Source organism: Theobroma cacao, chromosome 1 (genome assembly GCF_053813885.1).
Source record: "Theobroma cacao isolate CCN51 chromosome 1, ASM5381388v1, whole genome shotgun sequence".
NCBI classification, from domain to species: domain Eukaryota; kingdom Viridiplantae; phylum Streptophyta; class Magnoliopsida; order Malvales; family Malvaceae; genus Theobroma; species Theobroma cacao.
The window spans coordinates 16,321,195-16,337,881 of NC_142639.1; the positions used below are offsets into that span (position 1 = coordinate 16,321,195).

The 16,687-nt window shown below is 30.9% G+C and overlaps 1 protein-coding gene across 1 annotated transcript; it reads left to right on the forward strand.

Moving 5' to 3' along the window:
* Positions 1 to 5,127: 5,127 nt before the first annotated feature.
* On the forward strand, positions 5,128 to 10,061 carry LOC18612716 (cytochrome P450 CYP82J17-like). Its single transcript, XM_018114394.2, has 2 exons — positions 5,128 to 6,289; positions 9,201 to 10,061. Exons 1-2 carry the CDS (start codon positions 5,336 to 5,338, stop codon positions 9,828 to 9,830), a joined length of 1,584 nt encoding a protein of 527 aa, XP_017969883.2. The 5' UTR covers positions 5,128 to 5,335; the 3' UTR covers positions 9,831 to 10,061.
* The last annotated feature ends 6,626 nt before the right edge of the window (positions 10,062 to 16,687 follow it).

A 16,687-nucleotide genomic window follows, 5' to 3' on the forward strand; every position in this document is an offset into this window, starting at 1 on the left:
GCTAGACACGCCAGTTCTCTCGTCAACAAAATTGCAATACCTGAACATGGACTGGATCAAAGGTTGATCACACACCTTGACTTCCAATAAATGATTGATGAATGAGATTGGCAAAAATTTTGTGCCTCGCCAACAGCTACAATTATTTTTCTGGTAAGAGAATTTAACGCTAAAGTTGTTGAAGCTATTAATGATTTTGTTTTTGTGCGAGGTAAATTAGTTCCATTCTCAAGCCATGCCATTAATGAATTTATTAAAGCTCTTGATTTTGAAAATGATGGATATGGTTAATACTTGGTTGAGTATGAGGATTGGGATGACATCATCCGTATACTCTGCGAGGAGGGTGCTTAATGGCGGATCATCAACAATGCACCAGTTTCAATCAAGAGGAATGTGATGAAACCAAATTAAAAAATATGGTTATATTTTGCGGCATCCAAAGTACTTCTTACAATGCATCTCAACAATGTCACAAAAGAAAGAGCCATCCTTATTCATTCCATCATGACAAGATGCACAATTGATATTGGTCATGTCATTTACAAAGCCATGACGCACACTACAAAAACAAAAGCACGATGGCTTGTGGTTCCCTTCTTTGATTACAACTATGTGCAAAAAGGCTAGTGTAAATTGGGATGTCGTTGAAGAGTTGTTACACCCCTAAACTCCCTATAAATATCAATCTCATCCTCAAACAACCTCAACTTTCTGTTAGGGGTAGTTCTGTTTCTACACACCATCCTCAACCCCCTCGACCAAGATCTCAACAACTATTAATGACTCAAAGAATTGAGAACCTTGAGCATCTAGTTAAGCAACTTGAGCATCAATTTGAGCAATACATGGCTTATCAAACCCAATATAATGAACATATGGATCAAAAGTTTCACGCTTATAGTGTTTTTAAGGGGATGGACATGGCTACTATTCCATCAACACTTGACTTTTCTAGAGGTGCCAATGAGGCAAAGGACAATGAAGCAAAGGACGATGTGGATGCAGAAGAGGATTAAAGCTTCACCAGATTCATCTAACCATTATGGGAGTATTCTTTACCTTTCTTTTACTTTTTCTAACATTGAGGACAATGTGTAGTTTAAGTTGAGGGGGTGAAGTTACTTTTTTGGTGAAAAATATTCTATGGAAGTTTTAGATTTAAATTTAGTTACATGTTTATCTAGATTTTTAAGTAATTAGGATTAGTTGGTTAGTTAATTTTTAAGCTTACTTAAATTTTTAGGAATCTAGAATAAAGTTGTACCAATTTTTTTCGATGATTTCCCTTTCTAATGATAAAAACTAATTGTCTTAAATTTTTAACTTTTGATTAATAAGGTTTTTGTTTGGATTCATGCTAAATTCTTTTGTTTAGTATCATTGTTAGGATGTGATTTCTACAATTTTAAGCACTTTATATTTTGCTTTGAATTATTGTGAATATTTAGAGAAGGTTTATGTTGATATAAAATTTTGAATTATGTCATGAATTCTAGAATTTGCTTAATCCTCTTTCAAGGTGAAATCCTACGCAATACTTAGTTAGGGACATGATTTAGGCTATCTTTGGACTGTTTGAGCCTAAAAAGCCAACCTTGATATATTGTTATCCCTAGCATACCCTTTTGAGCCTAATTTCCCTTTTCTTTGTTTAACCACATAATAATTAAGCCTAGCCTTAAAATAAAATTTTCAACTTTGCAAATTTTGGGAGTGTAAGAAATAAGTTTTGGGAATAAAATTTTCCACTACTTACAATACAAAGAAATAAGTTTGGGAGTGTAAAATTTTGAAATTGCAAAAAAAAAAAAAGAATAAAGTATTGAACAAAAAAAAAGTTTAAATGTGGAAGAAAGGGTGTATGTGGAGAAAAAATAGAATAAAGTATTGAACAAAAGAAAAGTTTAAATGTGGAAGAAAGGGTGTATGTTGAGAAGGAAAATAGAGCTCTATGTATAGGTCCTAAAATAATTATGTGTTTAGGTTGATTTGAGCCACATTATATCCTTTATCTTACCTTGACCCTAGCCATACATTACAAGCTTTATAAAAACCTAATGATCCCTAATTTTGTGTTAGTCTACATCAGTGGAGAGAGAGATGAAAATTAAACATATGGAATTCTAATACTAATTTGAATTTCGCGTTGGCATAAACTCATATGGATGTTATGATATTCTTGGTAAAAGATTTCACACACATAGAAATCCATTTGAAAATGTACTTGCATTGGAATTGAAACATGAATCTGAATGATGCTTATATTTTACCTTAAGTTAAAGACTGATAGACAAACTTTTGAATAAATTATGGAAATCATTGAGTTGACGCACTCTATCTCTAGAAGTTGCTTTATCTATTTTGTTTTTGTCATTTAAAATTGTTTTTCATAAGTTAGTTTCATTTCTATGTTTTGCTCAAGGACTAGCAAAATCTTCAGTTTAGTGGTGTCATAACTCTATGATATAGAGTTATTTGGACTTAATTTTGATAAATAATTTAGCTAAATTATTGTAGTAATCCATAGAAATTAAACATATTTTATCTAATTATTTTAAGTTACTTAATTAGGTGAGTCAATACAATCTTAGTTAAATTTGTGCTTAAATTAGTGTTAATGTGCCTAAGTTAAGCTATTATTGATTTATTTGTACCTTTATAGGTGTTTATTGAAGAAAAACTTTTAATGGAAGAAAGACTTTTAATGGAATTTAATGGAAGAAGGAGAGCAATTTTGAAGTGTAAACTACTACTACACATGTCTTGGTATTTTGATCATAACTTTCTCTACAGAACTCCAAATGAGGTGATTCTTAGATCATTGGAAAAATAAGAGGAAATGCTACAGTTTCCATATTTACCACTTCACCCAATTCGACCTAGAAAATGGATAAAAAAACTTGTTGTAGTAGTAACAAGTGGTCTGATAAAGATTTCCTTGTTCAAATACACTTCTTTCTTGACCAACGTAGAACTTAGAGTTTAAGTGGTTTTAGACTTCTATTTTGTTACAGCTTTTGAGCCTTTTAAAAACATCTTTGAAGATCACTTTTAAAAGAATAAAAAAAACATGAAACATCAAATTTAGAGCTGAGAATAAGCCACAAAGTCATTGAAAAAGTCTCATTAAAGATGAGATGAAATCAAGGAATTCAAAAAGATTTGGAGATCAAGATTGCAACTCTTGGGTTTCTATTATCTTTCTGTTAATCTTTTATTTTCTTGGTTTTGATTTTGGTTTTGATGATTAAACCTAATTTAATGATAATGCATGCCTTGATAGGGAACTAAATTATTTATCTAAGATTATGATTAAACTCAATACGTAGTCTAATTTATTTATCTCTCTTTTGCTTATGTTTAATGGTTTTAAGTTGCTTATTCTATTCTATTCTTAATGCTTCTAATTGCTTGATCACCAATTAGATTGAATTGAAAACCTAAGTTAAACCTTGACGAAGGAGATTTAGGTAGACCTTTAATAGAATAGCATATGATCAAATACACTTAGTTGATTAGGTGGTTTGATTTGTATATAGGGTAGACATACACCTGTAAGTCATACGTAGTCAAAATTAGAGTACGAATTTATTTAATCTTTCTTCAATTTAATTTGTATAGACATATAGTAAATTAATTAGAAGAGATATTTTTATGAGAAACTAGATAGAGACTTTTAAATAAATCAGGACTCTAAGTTCACAACTTAATCCATTAAACTAAGTTAAAAGAGAGAAACAATAATCAAATTAAGTATTAAGGGACATCATAATCTTAGATCTAAAAGTCAATCAAGTCTAATAAAATAATTTTTCTGAGTAAATTTAGATTAGTTTTTGTTTTTAACTTTGATTTAATTTTGCTTTTTAATGCAATTTGTATTGTTCGGATAAAATTAGGGGTGTAATTTTAGTAATTAATAGTAAGAATTAATTCGATTCCCAGTGGGATCGATACTTCACTCATCATTATATTATCTTTGCAATATGTATACTTGCATGGGTAGAAAATAAACAACACACAGCCCACATAGTGTAATCTAATTTGAACTCTTGGGTTTGTTAATGTATATCTAGGTTTAGATTTAGATTTATTAGATTGGACTAAGATTTGGATTTAATTTGAATATTAGTTCTTCAAATTAAATCTCTTATGTTATCTTATTTTATCTTTATCTTTTAACCTAGTCTTATTTAACAAAGAGGGTCATTAGTCTATAAATAAGCCCCTTATCCTCATTTTTAACATAATCCCAATGAAATAAAAAGTATTATATTTCTAAAAAGCTCTTTTTCGTATTCTTTTCTTTTGTTTTCGCTATTTTGTGGGTTTTAAGGCTTATTTAAACTCTATTTTCAAAACTTAAGGATGCACAAGGTTAAGTTTAAGTTTTGGCCCCTAACATTTGGTATTAAAGCAGACTCAACCTTGACCCGATTCCATGCAAAGCACCTCCAAGGGGAGGTAGGTAGGATGGCCAACGATGACGAGGACATTGCCAGATTAAGTGGTTGAGGATGTCACGCTTAGTGCTTCAGAAAGGAAATAGGTAAGGTGCTTCCAAAAATCCCACATCGAGCAGGTAGAAGAGTCTTGGGTGACATATAAGCGGTGTCGCTGCACACCCCATCAAGTTAGCCATTTGAGAAGAGAGTAATGGCCCCATGACAAGTGGTATCAGAGTAAACTCGAATCTTCACTAATGTGGGCCCCCATGAGAGATACAAGGGTCGATGTAGAGTTGAACTAGTGTAAGTATCCTCTCCTCTATAGGTAAAAAGCCAATGTAATGAGGACATTGCACAATTGGGTGTGGTAGAATTTTACAAATCTCACATTAGTAAGAGATGGAGTGGATCTTGAGTATATAAATATGGACTTTCTACCACCTATTAGGAATGTTTTTTGGGTTGAGAACGTGGATTTTTAATTTATAAGCTTACTTAAACTTTATTTTCAGAGTTTAAGGCATAAAATTTATTGCCATATGAGATTGGACTTAAATTCTAACCTGTGACATATATATGTAGGTGTGCAGAGATAAAATTTTTAGATGTATGTAAAAGAAAAGATAAGTGGTAAAGATTGTTATATGTTGAAAATTTTTAGTCAAGATTAAGTTTGTTTGCAAAGATAGCATCTACAGCCATTCAGTCCAAAACTAGTAAGAGAAATTATCAAAGGGCCCAACCATGTACGACTTTCAAGCATGGCTCGATCAATTGACTAATTTTCTCCAATTGCTATACACAAATTGAAAATCAAATCGAACAATCAGTCACCCTTAATCTTGCCATCATCCCTCTCACTTTACACTTTAGGCCATAAAACAATGGTTTTCTCGTCTCATCTGTTTGCAATTGCAGGGTTTCTTGGATTGGTACTATTCTACAAACTATGGAAGAAGGGAACTCCCAGCCACCAACGTAAGGGCATTTTATTAGCCCCTGAACCTCCAGGTGCCTTGCCAATCATCGGGCACATTCACCTACTTGGCGGCAAGCGCACCCTTGCTCAAACCTTGGGAGCCATGGCTGACAAATATGGCCCTATCTTCTCAATCCGATTTGGAGCGTTCCCTGCCCTTATCATTAGCAATCATGAAGCAGTCAAGGAGTGCTTCACTACTAACGACAGGGTGTTAGCTAGTCGGCCAAAATCAAATGCAGGAACATACCTGGGATACGATCATGCAGGATTTGGCTTTGCTCCTTACGGAGAGTATTGGCGTGAGACACGAAAACTAGCTGTGGTCGAACTTCTATCTAGCCATAGACTTGAGACATCAAAGCATGTCCTAGATTTCGAGGTCAATGCATTTATCAAAAATTTGTACTTGTTTTGCAAGAAAAATGGACCAGATGCAAACCCAAAGGCTGTGATTAGTCACAAATTTGAAGCCCTGACCTTGAATACGATCACAAGAATGATCGCAGGCAAGAGATATATCTCGGATGGTGATGAAGAAGATGATGTGGAGGCACGACATGTAATAAAAGTCATCAAAGACTTTATGTATGTTTCTGGTCTTATCGCTCCATCGGAAGCGATGCCATTTCTAGGATGGATGGAGTCCATCTTTGGGGGACCTGTGAAATCCATGAAGCGTGTTGCAAAAGAGATAGATTCTATTATTGGAAGATGGGTGGATGAACATAAATTAAAGAGGCTTATGAGTGAGGCAGACCACAACAATCAGGATTTCATCGACCTACTTCTATCTGCAATAGGGGAGGATTCCATGTTCGGCTATACTCGAGAAACAATTATCAAGGCTACAGTAATGGTATGTTCTTTCTAGTCTTTGGTCAAAACTAGGTAAACCTTAACACAGTTCGCTAATACATTACAAATTGAGATCTTCTGACCATAGTACAAACAAAAAGCAATAATGCCATTGATTCAAGTTTTATTTTCTCATTTTCATGATTCACGTGATAGATTCAATTGTCTCAATTATTTTAATACAACAAGCAAGAAATGAAATGTGCTTTGCAGAGATTTGATTTAAGTAAGCTTCTTGTTAATACCTTCACTCTACCCTACACTAATTTTATATTAGACTTAGTAACCATTTTCCTCTTACGATAATGTTTCTAAATTGACTTATTTTCTATGGTGTAGAATTCATCTAGCATTTTGCACCACAAACTTAAAGAAGAAATGGACATTTCACCTAACCATTATTTTTGTCAAGAATAGGACACGTACATTTCAACTAATCCATTACATTATTTGGATGAACTTATGAAGGAGTGATAAATAGTGTATGGTGTTTGGTCCATTGAAATTTTTGTAAGTGTCATTTAAGTAGATTTGTTCTAAAAGTGTTATAGAAACAAGTTTAAATAATTTTTGAAAAATTTAATGCAAAATTGTTGTAAGATGTAAAAGACTATTTGATAAAATTTCAATTTATTTTTAATAATTAAAATTAAAAAACTCAATTTTGTTAAATTAAAATCATAAGTTTTAGAATGAAAATTTTAAATAAATAAATAAAATAATTTTATATTAATTAAAAATAATAAATTAAATTAATTCAAGAGATAAAACTGAATCAAATAAAAAAGATATATGTTAAATAAAATAATTTTTCAATAATTTTATAAATTATTACTGAATAAATAAAAATATAAAAAAATTTCATTAAATATTTGTTACTACACATTAACATTTTTTTTAAAAATTTAATTTGTAACTTTGTTTAAAAGCTCAAATGGAACTCCCGCATAATTTAAAAATTTTACCGTTGAAAAGCTCTTCCAAAAGCTTGGTCAAACAGCCGTTATCTCAACCTCTAGATGCACATGATGCTATTAGTTACCAAATTATCCTAAATTAATTAAATTCCGTTTGCTTGATATTTTTATTTTTTTTACTTTTTAGATTTTAATTTTTATTAAAAAAAGTAAAAAGTAAATAATAAAAATATGGAGCCTTAATCTTTTACTTTTTGATTCATAGGGATTTGAAATTGGAATGTTTAGAATTTCATTTTTATAGAGGAATAAAACCAAGGGCGGAGCCTCGTATAGTTTTGGGGGCAATGTTTTTTAATTTTTTTATATTATATAAAATTTTTAAAATTTTTGATATATTTTCTTAATGACCACTTCAATAATTTTTTATTTAATAATTAAGTCAAATAAAGAACAAAAAAATATCCCCCATGCTTCACTAAATTTTAAATTTTTTTATTTCTTTTAATTTATATTATTATTATTATTATTATTATTATTATTATTATTTTATACTATTAGCTTATATGCTATAAACTTTTATAGATTTGCTTTTTTAAATTTCAACGAACCATCAATCATATTTTTTTTTTATTATGTCATATGTGAGTTTCATCTTCTACTTGTCATGTTCGTATTTTCTCTGTTATGTGGATTTTATTTTCATGATTTTAATTTTTAAAAAATAATAAATTATTATATAATTCTCAAATATAAGATGTAGTGTTGCATTGTTGCTTAAAATTTTATTAATGTATCATTTTTTAATTAATCCTAATTGTTTAAGAGAAAATTATCTTGAGTATATCTTTTTTATATACTTTACATTTTATATTTAGTTGAAAGGAAATTATCTTAAATATATAGTCTTTAAATAATTATAAAAGAGGAAATTATTAATCTTGTATATCGTATTTAACTATTCACATTGTATGCATTATAGTTTTATATTTAGTATTATAAGTTTAAATAAAAATAAATTAAGAATGTTGGATGTTGAATGTGCTAAATTTTTTTTTCAAGTTTCATTAAAGTGTGAGTAGGTTGAAAACAATTAACAAATTCTTTAAAAGAAAAAATGCTAATTATCTAAATGATTTTCTTACACTTGAGCCATCAAACCTCAATACTTCAACTCATGAACAAAAGTAATGTGAATCAAAATGTCCAACACTCAATCTTAAAGACATAGATTTTTTTAATAGATAAATTTAAGTAATGAATTTGAATTCAGAAAATATAGTTGAGCACAACTTCTTAAAATAATTATTGTAAGTCTCTTTTTTTCATTTATCTGTTATATAAAATTATTTTGTGCTAATAATCTTTTGATTTTTAATTAAGTTAAATATATATTTTTTAAAAACTTTTAACCTTTATTCATCTGTTTCTGACCTTATTAACAAAAATTGACTACCTCCGCCCCTAAATAAAACCAAGTATACTCTACCGAGGTTGGACACCCAACTATTACCAGATTGTCTTAGGAAAGGAGCACTCTATGAAATTTTTCTTCTCTAGCTTAGATCGGAGGCCAAGTTACGACAAAAGGCGGGTTTTACAGGGACTTATCTTGACAAAGGTTAAGACAGAGGGGTAGCACAGGAGAAAGACAACAACAAATACAAAGAAGATTTTAAGTATATTTTCTTCCAAAACTTAAAATCTGTCTTGTACCCTATTACCAAGAGGATCATAGCAAAAGAATGTGTAATTTCGTGTATGCACTTGACATAATCCACTAAAGTCTTTTTCTCTTGCATTATAACAAATTAAGGAGTAAGTATTAATTAGAAGCATATATATTCAGTAAATTCTATTGCATATTCGGATTAGAATTCTTTTGTTTTCTTTTCTCAACTTTCTCAAGCATTATTCAATCTATTTGTAACACCCAAATTTCAAGTATTTAAGTTTAAACCAGCTATGTGGTCCTAATTTACTTTTCTGCTGTAGAATTTATTCTTAGCAGGCGCGGACACAACATCCATTGCATTGACATGGATTTTGTCCAACTTGATGAACAATAGACATACCTTAAAGACTGCCCAAGAGGAGCTAGATCTCACAGTCGGCAGGGACAAATGGGTGCAAGACTCTGATATTGAGAAATTAGTGTATCTCCAAGCCGTTATTAAAGAAACATTGCGCCTATACCCACCAGGGCCTATATCAGTTCCTCACGAGGCAAGAGAAGATTGCAGCATCAGCGGCTACCACGTTCAAAAGGGCACTCGTGTGATTGTGAATTTACGAAGGTTGCATCGAGACCCTCGAATTTGGTCCAATCCTGATGAGTTTCAACCGGAAAGATTTCTTACAAGCCATGCAAATGTGGATGTTCTGGGACAACATTTTGAGCTGATCCCATTTGGCTCTGGTAGACGATCTTGTCCCGGGATGCCATTGGCATTGCAAATAACACACTTGACGATTGCTCGCACGCTCCAGGGATTTGACTTAACCACTCCATTTAATGAGTCAGTGGATATGACTGAAGGGCTAGGGATTACCATGCCCAAGGCAACTCCACTTGATGTTCTCCTGAGCCCGCGCCTTCCTGCTGCATTGTACTTGCAGCTCTAGATGTTTGCTGATAAATCTGTAGATAACTCTCAAGCCTGTTCTGCACCTATTGCTAGCTACTTACGTTGAACCGTCTTTAGAGTATGAATAATGGAGGCCTTTAGGCTTAATTGCTTGTAGTTTTATGAAATTTCTCAGTTTTTATGTAGTTTCGGGTAGAGATTGTTGGTGCAAATGGGTTTTGGAATTCAAAGAGAACCGATAAAATAAACTTCAAGGCATCTTATAATAGTCCCTATTTTAAGGCTTATTTTGCCCCACCACTCTATATGTAAAAAGGTGGTTATGCAAATAAACTTAGGAATACAATGAAGTCAATGCCTAATTTCTTCTATTAAACCGCTAGACATGATTAGAGAGTTGAAAAGTTATTTGGCTTTAAAGCTTACTTTCTGCAACAAGTAAATTGTAAGGAATTTATATATTTTTGGTAAACAATAGGAACTCAAAGTGTTTATGTCTTTTTTTGAATTTTCATTCATTTCATCACATTTCTAATGCCCTGTTTTTTTAATTCTTAAAGTGGTTGCTAGCAAATCTTTATATAAACTTCCAAAGTGTCTTTTCTTTAAAGGCACATCCTTTCATTAAGGCTCCTCTTTCTTTTTGAAGATACCCTTTCATATTACAAGACATAATCCTTGGATAGTGGTGTTTTTCTAATAATCACCATATGGCAATACAAATTTTCATATCATAAGCCATAACCTTTGAATCAATGTGTTTAATTTCCTGTAGTCACTTTATCAAAAGACAACTTTTGATATTGAGTTCCAACTAGCATTTATAAACCCTTCTAGAACTAAAGGAAAACTTGAATAACAAATTGATACTTTTATTTTATAGAATTATTTTATTCTAATTTTGTTATTAAATATTAGCTAAGTCCTCAATTTTTAATTAAAATTTATTTATTTTTAGTTGTTTCATAATTAGTTTATTTTTAAGTGAGTTATTTTAATTTTATGTTATTCTTTTTAATTTGGTTGTTATTTATTAGTTTTTATATTGTTTGTAGGAACTAAAAGAAATTGGGCTTAATTTTGGAAAGTGAGATGTTGAAAGATCCGAAAGTCTACTTACATATGCTTTAGTGTTTTGGTCATAACTTGTGCTACAGAATACCAAATGATGCTATTCTTTGACCATTGGAAAGTTAAGAGATAGAGCTACAACTTTTATGAAGATTACTTTATCTAGTTCTGCATTGAAGATAGAGAAAATCATGTTGGAAAATGGCTGAATGTACTATGCTGGAAATGAAAATTTGTAAAGACTGATAATTGATTTTTTAGGCCTCTCATTACACTTTTAAGCCCAATTAAACCCTATATCAACTTTAAAAAGTATAGGTTAAGTTATTAGTATAAATAGGATAGTTTGAAGAACATTAGGGTAGACAACTTTTGGAGATTCAAGAAGCTAGAAGTTGAGGCTGAAACTTAGAGATCAAGGCGGGAAATATTGTTTTATTTTCTTCCTTGGCTTTTATTGCTCTTGTTGCTTTCAATGGCTAAATTATGTATAATGTTATTTGTTTTTTTGCACTTATGAGTAGCTAATTTTCTTTTTCTAGGATTGCAATTGAACTTACATGTAATCTAGATTTTTAATCTCTTTCTTACTTATCTTTAATGGGAATTGAATTGTTTATTCCAATTTGTTCTTAATGCTTTTAATTGCTTGGCCACCAATTAAATTGAATTAGGAACCTAAACAAACTTGGGAAAGGGAGTTTAGTTTAGACCAAAATTGGAATAACATATGATCATATTAATTGATTTGCATATAGGATAGGGATATACCTATAGGCCATATGTAGCCAGATTAGAGCCTGAAGTTAATGAGTCTGTTTTAATTTCAATTCACATAGGGATATAGTATTTTGGTTAAAATAGATATTTTTATAAGATGAGTCGGGAGACCCTTATAAATAATTTAGGACTCTAGGTTAGCAATTAAACCCATTGAAATAAGTTAAGGAAGAGAGATAAGATTTAGATAAAGTGTGAAGGATATTGTAATCTTAAGCTTGTTTGATTTGATATTTTCTCAAGTTATTATTTTAATTTTTCTTGTTGGTTTAAATTTTTGTTAATTAGTTTTAGTTAATTAATTAATTTTGAGTGTTTGGATAAGATTAATTTGTTCTAATTTTAGTACTTAGTAAAAGTTTAAATCAATTCTTTGTGGGATCGATACTCTACTTGCTTATATACTATCTAGTCGATACGTATACTTGCATAGTAGAATTTTAACTGACACAAATCCCATAGTTTATTGTAGTCATTAAATACCTTAGAACTCTATAAACAACGTACCAATGCACTTTACTTCGATTACTTGTAAACCGACTTAGCATCCCAACTGTAAAAGCAACGTTCAGCTTGATATACACCATAACATACATAAGACATCTAATTATCCTTGCATATTCCAATTGTGCTATTAGCTTATCTTTATTAGGTATTAGCCTTAGATTAGAATCATAAGACTTAGATATAGGTGTAAAATTTGACTTACCAAACTTTATTACGATCTTTTGAATGAGATTAAGACAATGTTATGTCATCATTATCTCTTATTATTCTTATACTAAGAATAATATTCGTCACACCCATATTTTTCATGTCAAACTTGTTTGATAAGAACCTTTTTTGTGTCCTCCACTTATTCTAAGTCAATATCAAATATTAACATGCAATCTACATATAAACAAATGGTGACACATTTATCACTATGAAACTTACTATTGACATATTTGTTAGATTGATCAATATTGTATCCGTTAACTAGCACAACCTCATAAAACTTTTGATGCCATTGCTTAAATGCTTGTTTTAATCCATACAAGGAATTAATAAACTTACACACTTTTCTTTCAAGACCAACAAAAACAAACCTTTCAAGTTGTTCCACATACACCTTTTCATCTAATTCACCATTTAAGAATCTTGCTTTAACATCCATTTGATGAATTGCCAATTTATAGATTGATGCAAATGCTATAAGCTCTCTAATTGAAGTTATTCTTGCTACTGGTGCATATGTGTCGAAGTAGTCAATACCTTTTTTTTATGTAAAGCCCTTCACCAGTAGCCTAGTTTTAAACTTATCAAAATTCCATCAACATTCATTTTTAGAAGGCAATAAATAAACATGGCAATATCGAGAAGAATCATCTATAAATGTCATGAAGTATTTTTTTCCACCAATAGATGGAGTACTATGCAAATCACAAACATCAGTATGTATTAATGCATGCAATATGGAGTTTCTTTCTACTTAAAGAAAAGAGCTTCTTACAATTTTAGTAACCATGTAAGTTTTTCACATATCAAGTTTTGTATGAAAATCAAGAATTAACTCCAAATTAGTCATATCACGCATTCTTATAAAATTAACATGACATATCATCAATGAATATCTTGAAGTATTTCTTTCCAACCAATCTAGGTGCACTATGCATATCACATACAATACCATGTATATCAATCAATTAAGGAAAGAAAACTTATTTGGTAATCCAGTGAATAACCATTTTCCCATTTTCTTTGTCAACATCAAATCAATCCAATTTTCGCCTGAAACAAATTTGGTCCCTAGATTGTTCTTCACTTTCTTCCAGTCTTGGTGTAGTTAGAAAATAGGCAACCTCGAGAGTTGTAAGGAAAAAGTGCATATTTTTCTCGCAATGAATAAAATTTCCTCCTTTAAAGTGATCTAACTTGACAATATTGGTAACCATCTCTTATAAGGAAGTCATTTTTGTTGAATTCTAGACACATGAAAATAAGCCTTAAAATTGTTAGAGCAAATTGGGTATTTGGAATTCCAAGAGAATCGAAAAACTCAACTTCACGGCATGCTATAATAGTCATTATCTTTAAGGCTTATTTCGCCTCTACCACTCAATATACCAAAGGAGAATTATGCGAATAGCCTTAGAGATATAATGAAGCCAACATCTAACTTCTTCTTGCAACTATGAGATTAATTAGACCACTAGACATGACCTAAAGGTTGCAAAGTTGTTTGACCTTAAAGCTTATTTTTTGCAACAAATAGATTATAAGGAATTTAGATACTTTTGGTAAACAGTAGAACTCAAAGTATTTATGACTTTTTCTGAATTTTCGTATGTTCATCACACTTCTCATGCTCTATTATTTTGTCTCAAAGTGGTTGCCAGCAAGTCTTTATATAGACTTACAAGTGTCTCTTCTTTAAGGACACATCCTTTCATTAAGACACTTCATTGTCTTTGAACACACCCTTTCATATTATAAGATATAACTTTTGGATAGTGAATTTTTTTTCTAATAGTCACCTTATAAAAAATAACTTTTCATATCATAAGACATAACTTTTTTTTTTTAGAATAATAAAACATAACCTTTGAATCGAGATGTCTTTCCAATAGTTAATTTATCAAGAAACAACTTTTCGTATTGAAAGACATATCATTTCATTTTGAAAACACACCAATAGATATGCAAGGCAAGGAAAATAGATGAAGCAGAGAACATAAATTTCTAATTGCCCTTTAGGCTTGACAAAAGCACGTGCAAGGAAAAACCCATGGACTTTCATACCTTTATTAAACATCTAGGAAAATCAATCCCAATAAATAAAAGTTTTCTTATTAATTATGTAAGATTTTGATACATTCTATCAAGATCTACTTCCTTTATATATTGTCAACTTGTACGGTCTTGAGTGAGTTGAAAGTTCACCCTTTTATCATTTTTAATAAACGTCAAAAAAGAACCCTTTAACATTAAAAATATTCAAAGAGGAGTAAGAGGGTATATGTGCAATGTTAATAGCATGAGCAAGAAACATGCATGCATGCATTTTGCAAGAAGTTGTAGCAATAGATGTTTGTAACAGTTAGCTTACCGAATCTAAAATTGAATTTTCAAGAAACAGTTAAATTGAGTATTAACATTATTATCCTTTAAACATGTCATAAAATTTAATATTTGTATTACATATTTAACTTAAATTTTAATTAAAAATCAATTTAAATTTTAGAGGATTATATTGATTGAAAGTTACTAGGTGATTAACTATATTAATGGGGTAAATATACTTACTAAATAAGAGTTTTAATGATTAAGAATTCTTAGTGACCAATAATAAGCTCTATAAATATGCAGTAGGTTTTAGCCTTTAGAATTATAAAAGAGATGCAGCTTCTATGTTGTTTTTATATGAGAGATGGGTTTTTTGTTGGTGTTTCACCACTATAAAAAAAAACACAAAATTTCACCAATGGAATTCGTACTGTCATTGAAATTTTGTCAAAATTTACCAATGGAAAACCAACCAAATATCGATTACCATATTAGGAGGAGTGTACTGATGGAATAGTGATGAAATGTCAATCAAATTTACTGACAATCAAATTAGTAGGTATTCGATCAGTATTAGGTTAAGCACCGAAAGTAGAAAATGGCACCAACTTTATCTATAAATAACTCTGTTGGTAAAGTCATCTTCCAATCGAATTATCAACGAAAATATCTGACTAATTTTAATCGGTCTATTTTGATTCAAATCAAAAGAAGCATGATCAAGCTTCTTCCCCATTTCTCCCATTTTTTGCCAAACAAATAACTAAATCCCCCCCTCTTAAGACACTGTGAAACCTAACTTTTCATCTGAGTGTAAGTAGGAAATTTTTCAGTAGAGATGTCCAAATCGAGCTATTTCTTTAAGAGTTGTTGGATGAGTTTTCCTAACTATGGAGTTTTATATTTATCCTCCATATAGTGTTTTAATTGTGAAAGAATGATGGTTGAAAGAATAGGGGTAAAAGAAAGGGAAAAGAATGTGTTTTTGCAAGTTAAAGCATGAAAGGTCGATCCATAGGCAAATAGGGTCAATCCCTAGAACCATTTAAACCTTAGTTAGCTTCTAGAAATGTCAAGGATTGACCCCTAAGGAAAAGAGGGTCGATCCCTGCATAACAAAAGTCTTAGAATAGTGTTTGGAACAAAAAAGATCAACTCCCAAGGGTTAAAAGGTCAACCTTTACAAGATAAAACACTTGGAAAACTTTCTGAAATTAAAAAGATTGACCCATAATGGCTAAAGGATCGATCCTTACAAGTTAGAACTAAAAATCAACATTTGAAATTCGAAAAGATCGACCCTTTGAGGTTAAGGGGTCAATTGTTATAGCCTTGAGAAGAAAAAATTTAACCTAAGGATCAGCCCCTAAGCTTTAAAAGATAAATCCTTGGGCTACAACAGTGAAAAATATAAGATCCAGCCTGAGCCCTAACTCTTATTTTTTCTTTCTCTCAACCTCCAAACATTCTCTTTCACTCTCGAAACCCTCATACAGCTTCTATGGACCCTTATAGCAATGACTAAAGCTTTCAATCTTGAATCTAAGGTAAGATTAACGACTTGTAAGTTCTAAATCCATGGGTTTAGCCTAATCTTCTTTTTCTTAAAATTCCAGCACCAAAACCCTCTTTTGAGCTAAGGATTTTTTGGGACTTTTGCTCTCTAAAGAAGATATTGAGGTAAGGATGTTCATAGTTGAACAATAAGCTTCAAGTTTAAAGTTTTAAGTTTATTAGAGTTAGATCAAAAAATATGGATTTACTAGACTAGTTTTGAATAAATGGGTTTAATAGAAAACTAGGAAACTTATGATAGAAATTATTATGCTAGGATTTGTTTAGCTTGGAGATTGTAGAACAAGTGAGGATTGATGAAGTGAGGCTTAGAAAACATGTTTTTGTCAAGGTGAGCAGTACATCCTTTTAAACTACTTTAGTATATAAAGCTAAGCATGGTTTTTTGAATTAGTTGCCTTGCATGATTTGAATGCTATGTTT

Excerpts from the sequence above, each read along its gene's own strand:
- LOC18612716 (XM_018114394.2), top strand. The coding sequence starts at position 5,336 with ATGGTTTTCTCGTCTCATCTGTTTGCAATTGCAGGGTTTCTTGGATTG. Across the intron at positions 6,290-9,200 it reads TTATCAAGGCTACAGTAATG|AATTTATTCTTAGCAGGCGC; the intron begins GTATGTTCTTTC and ends TTTCTGCTGTAG.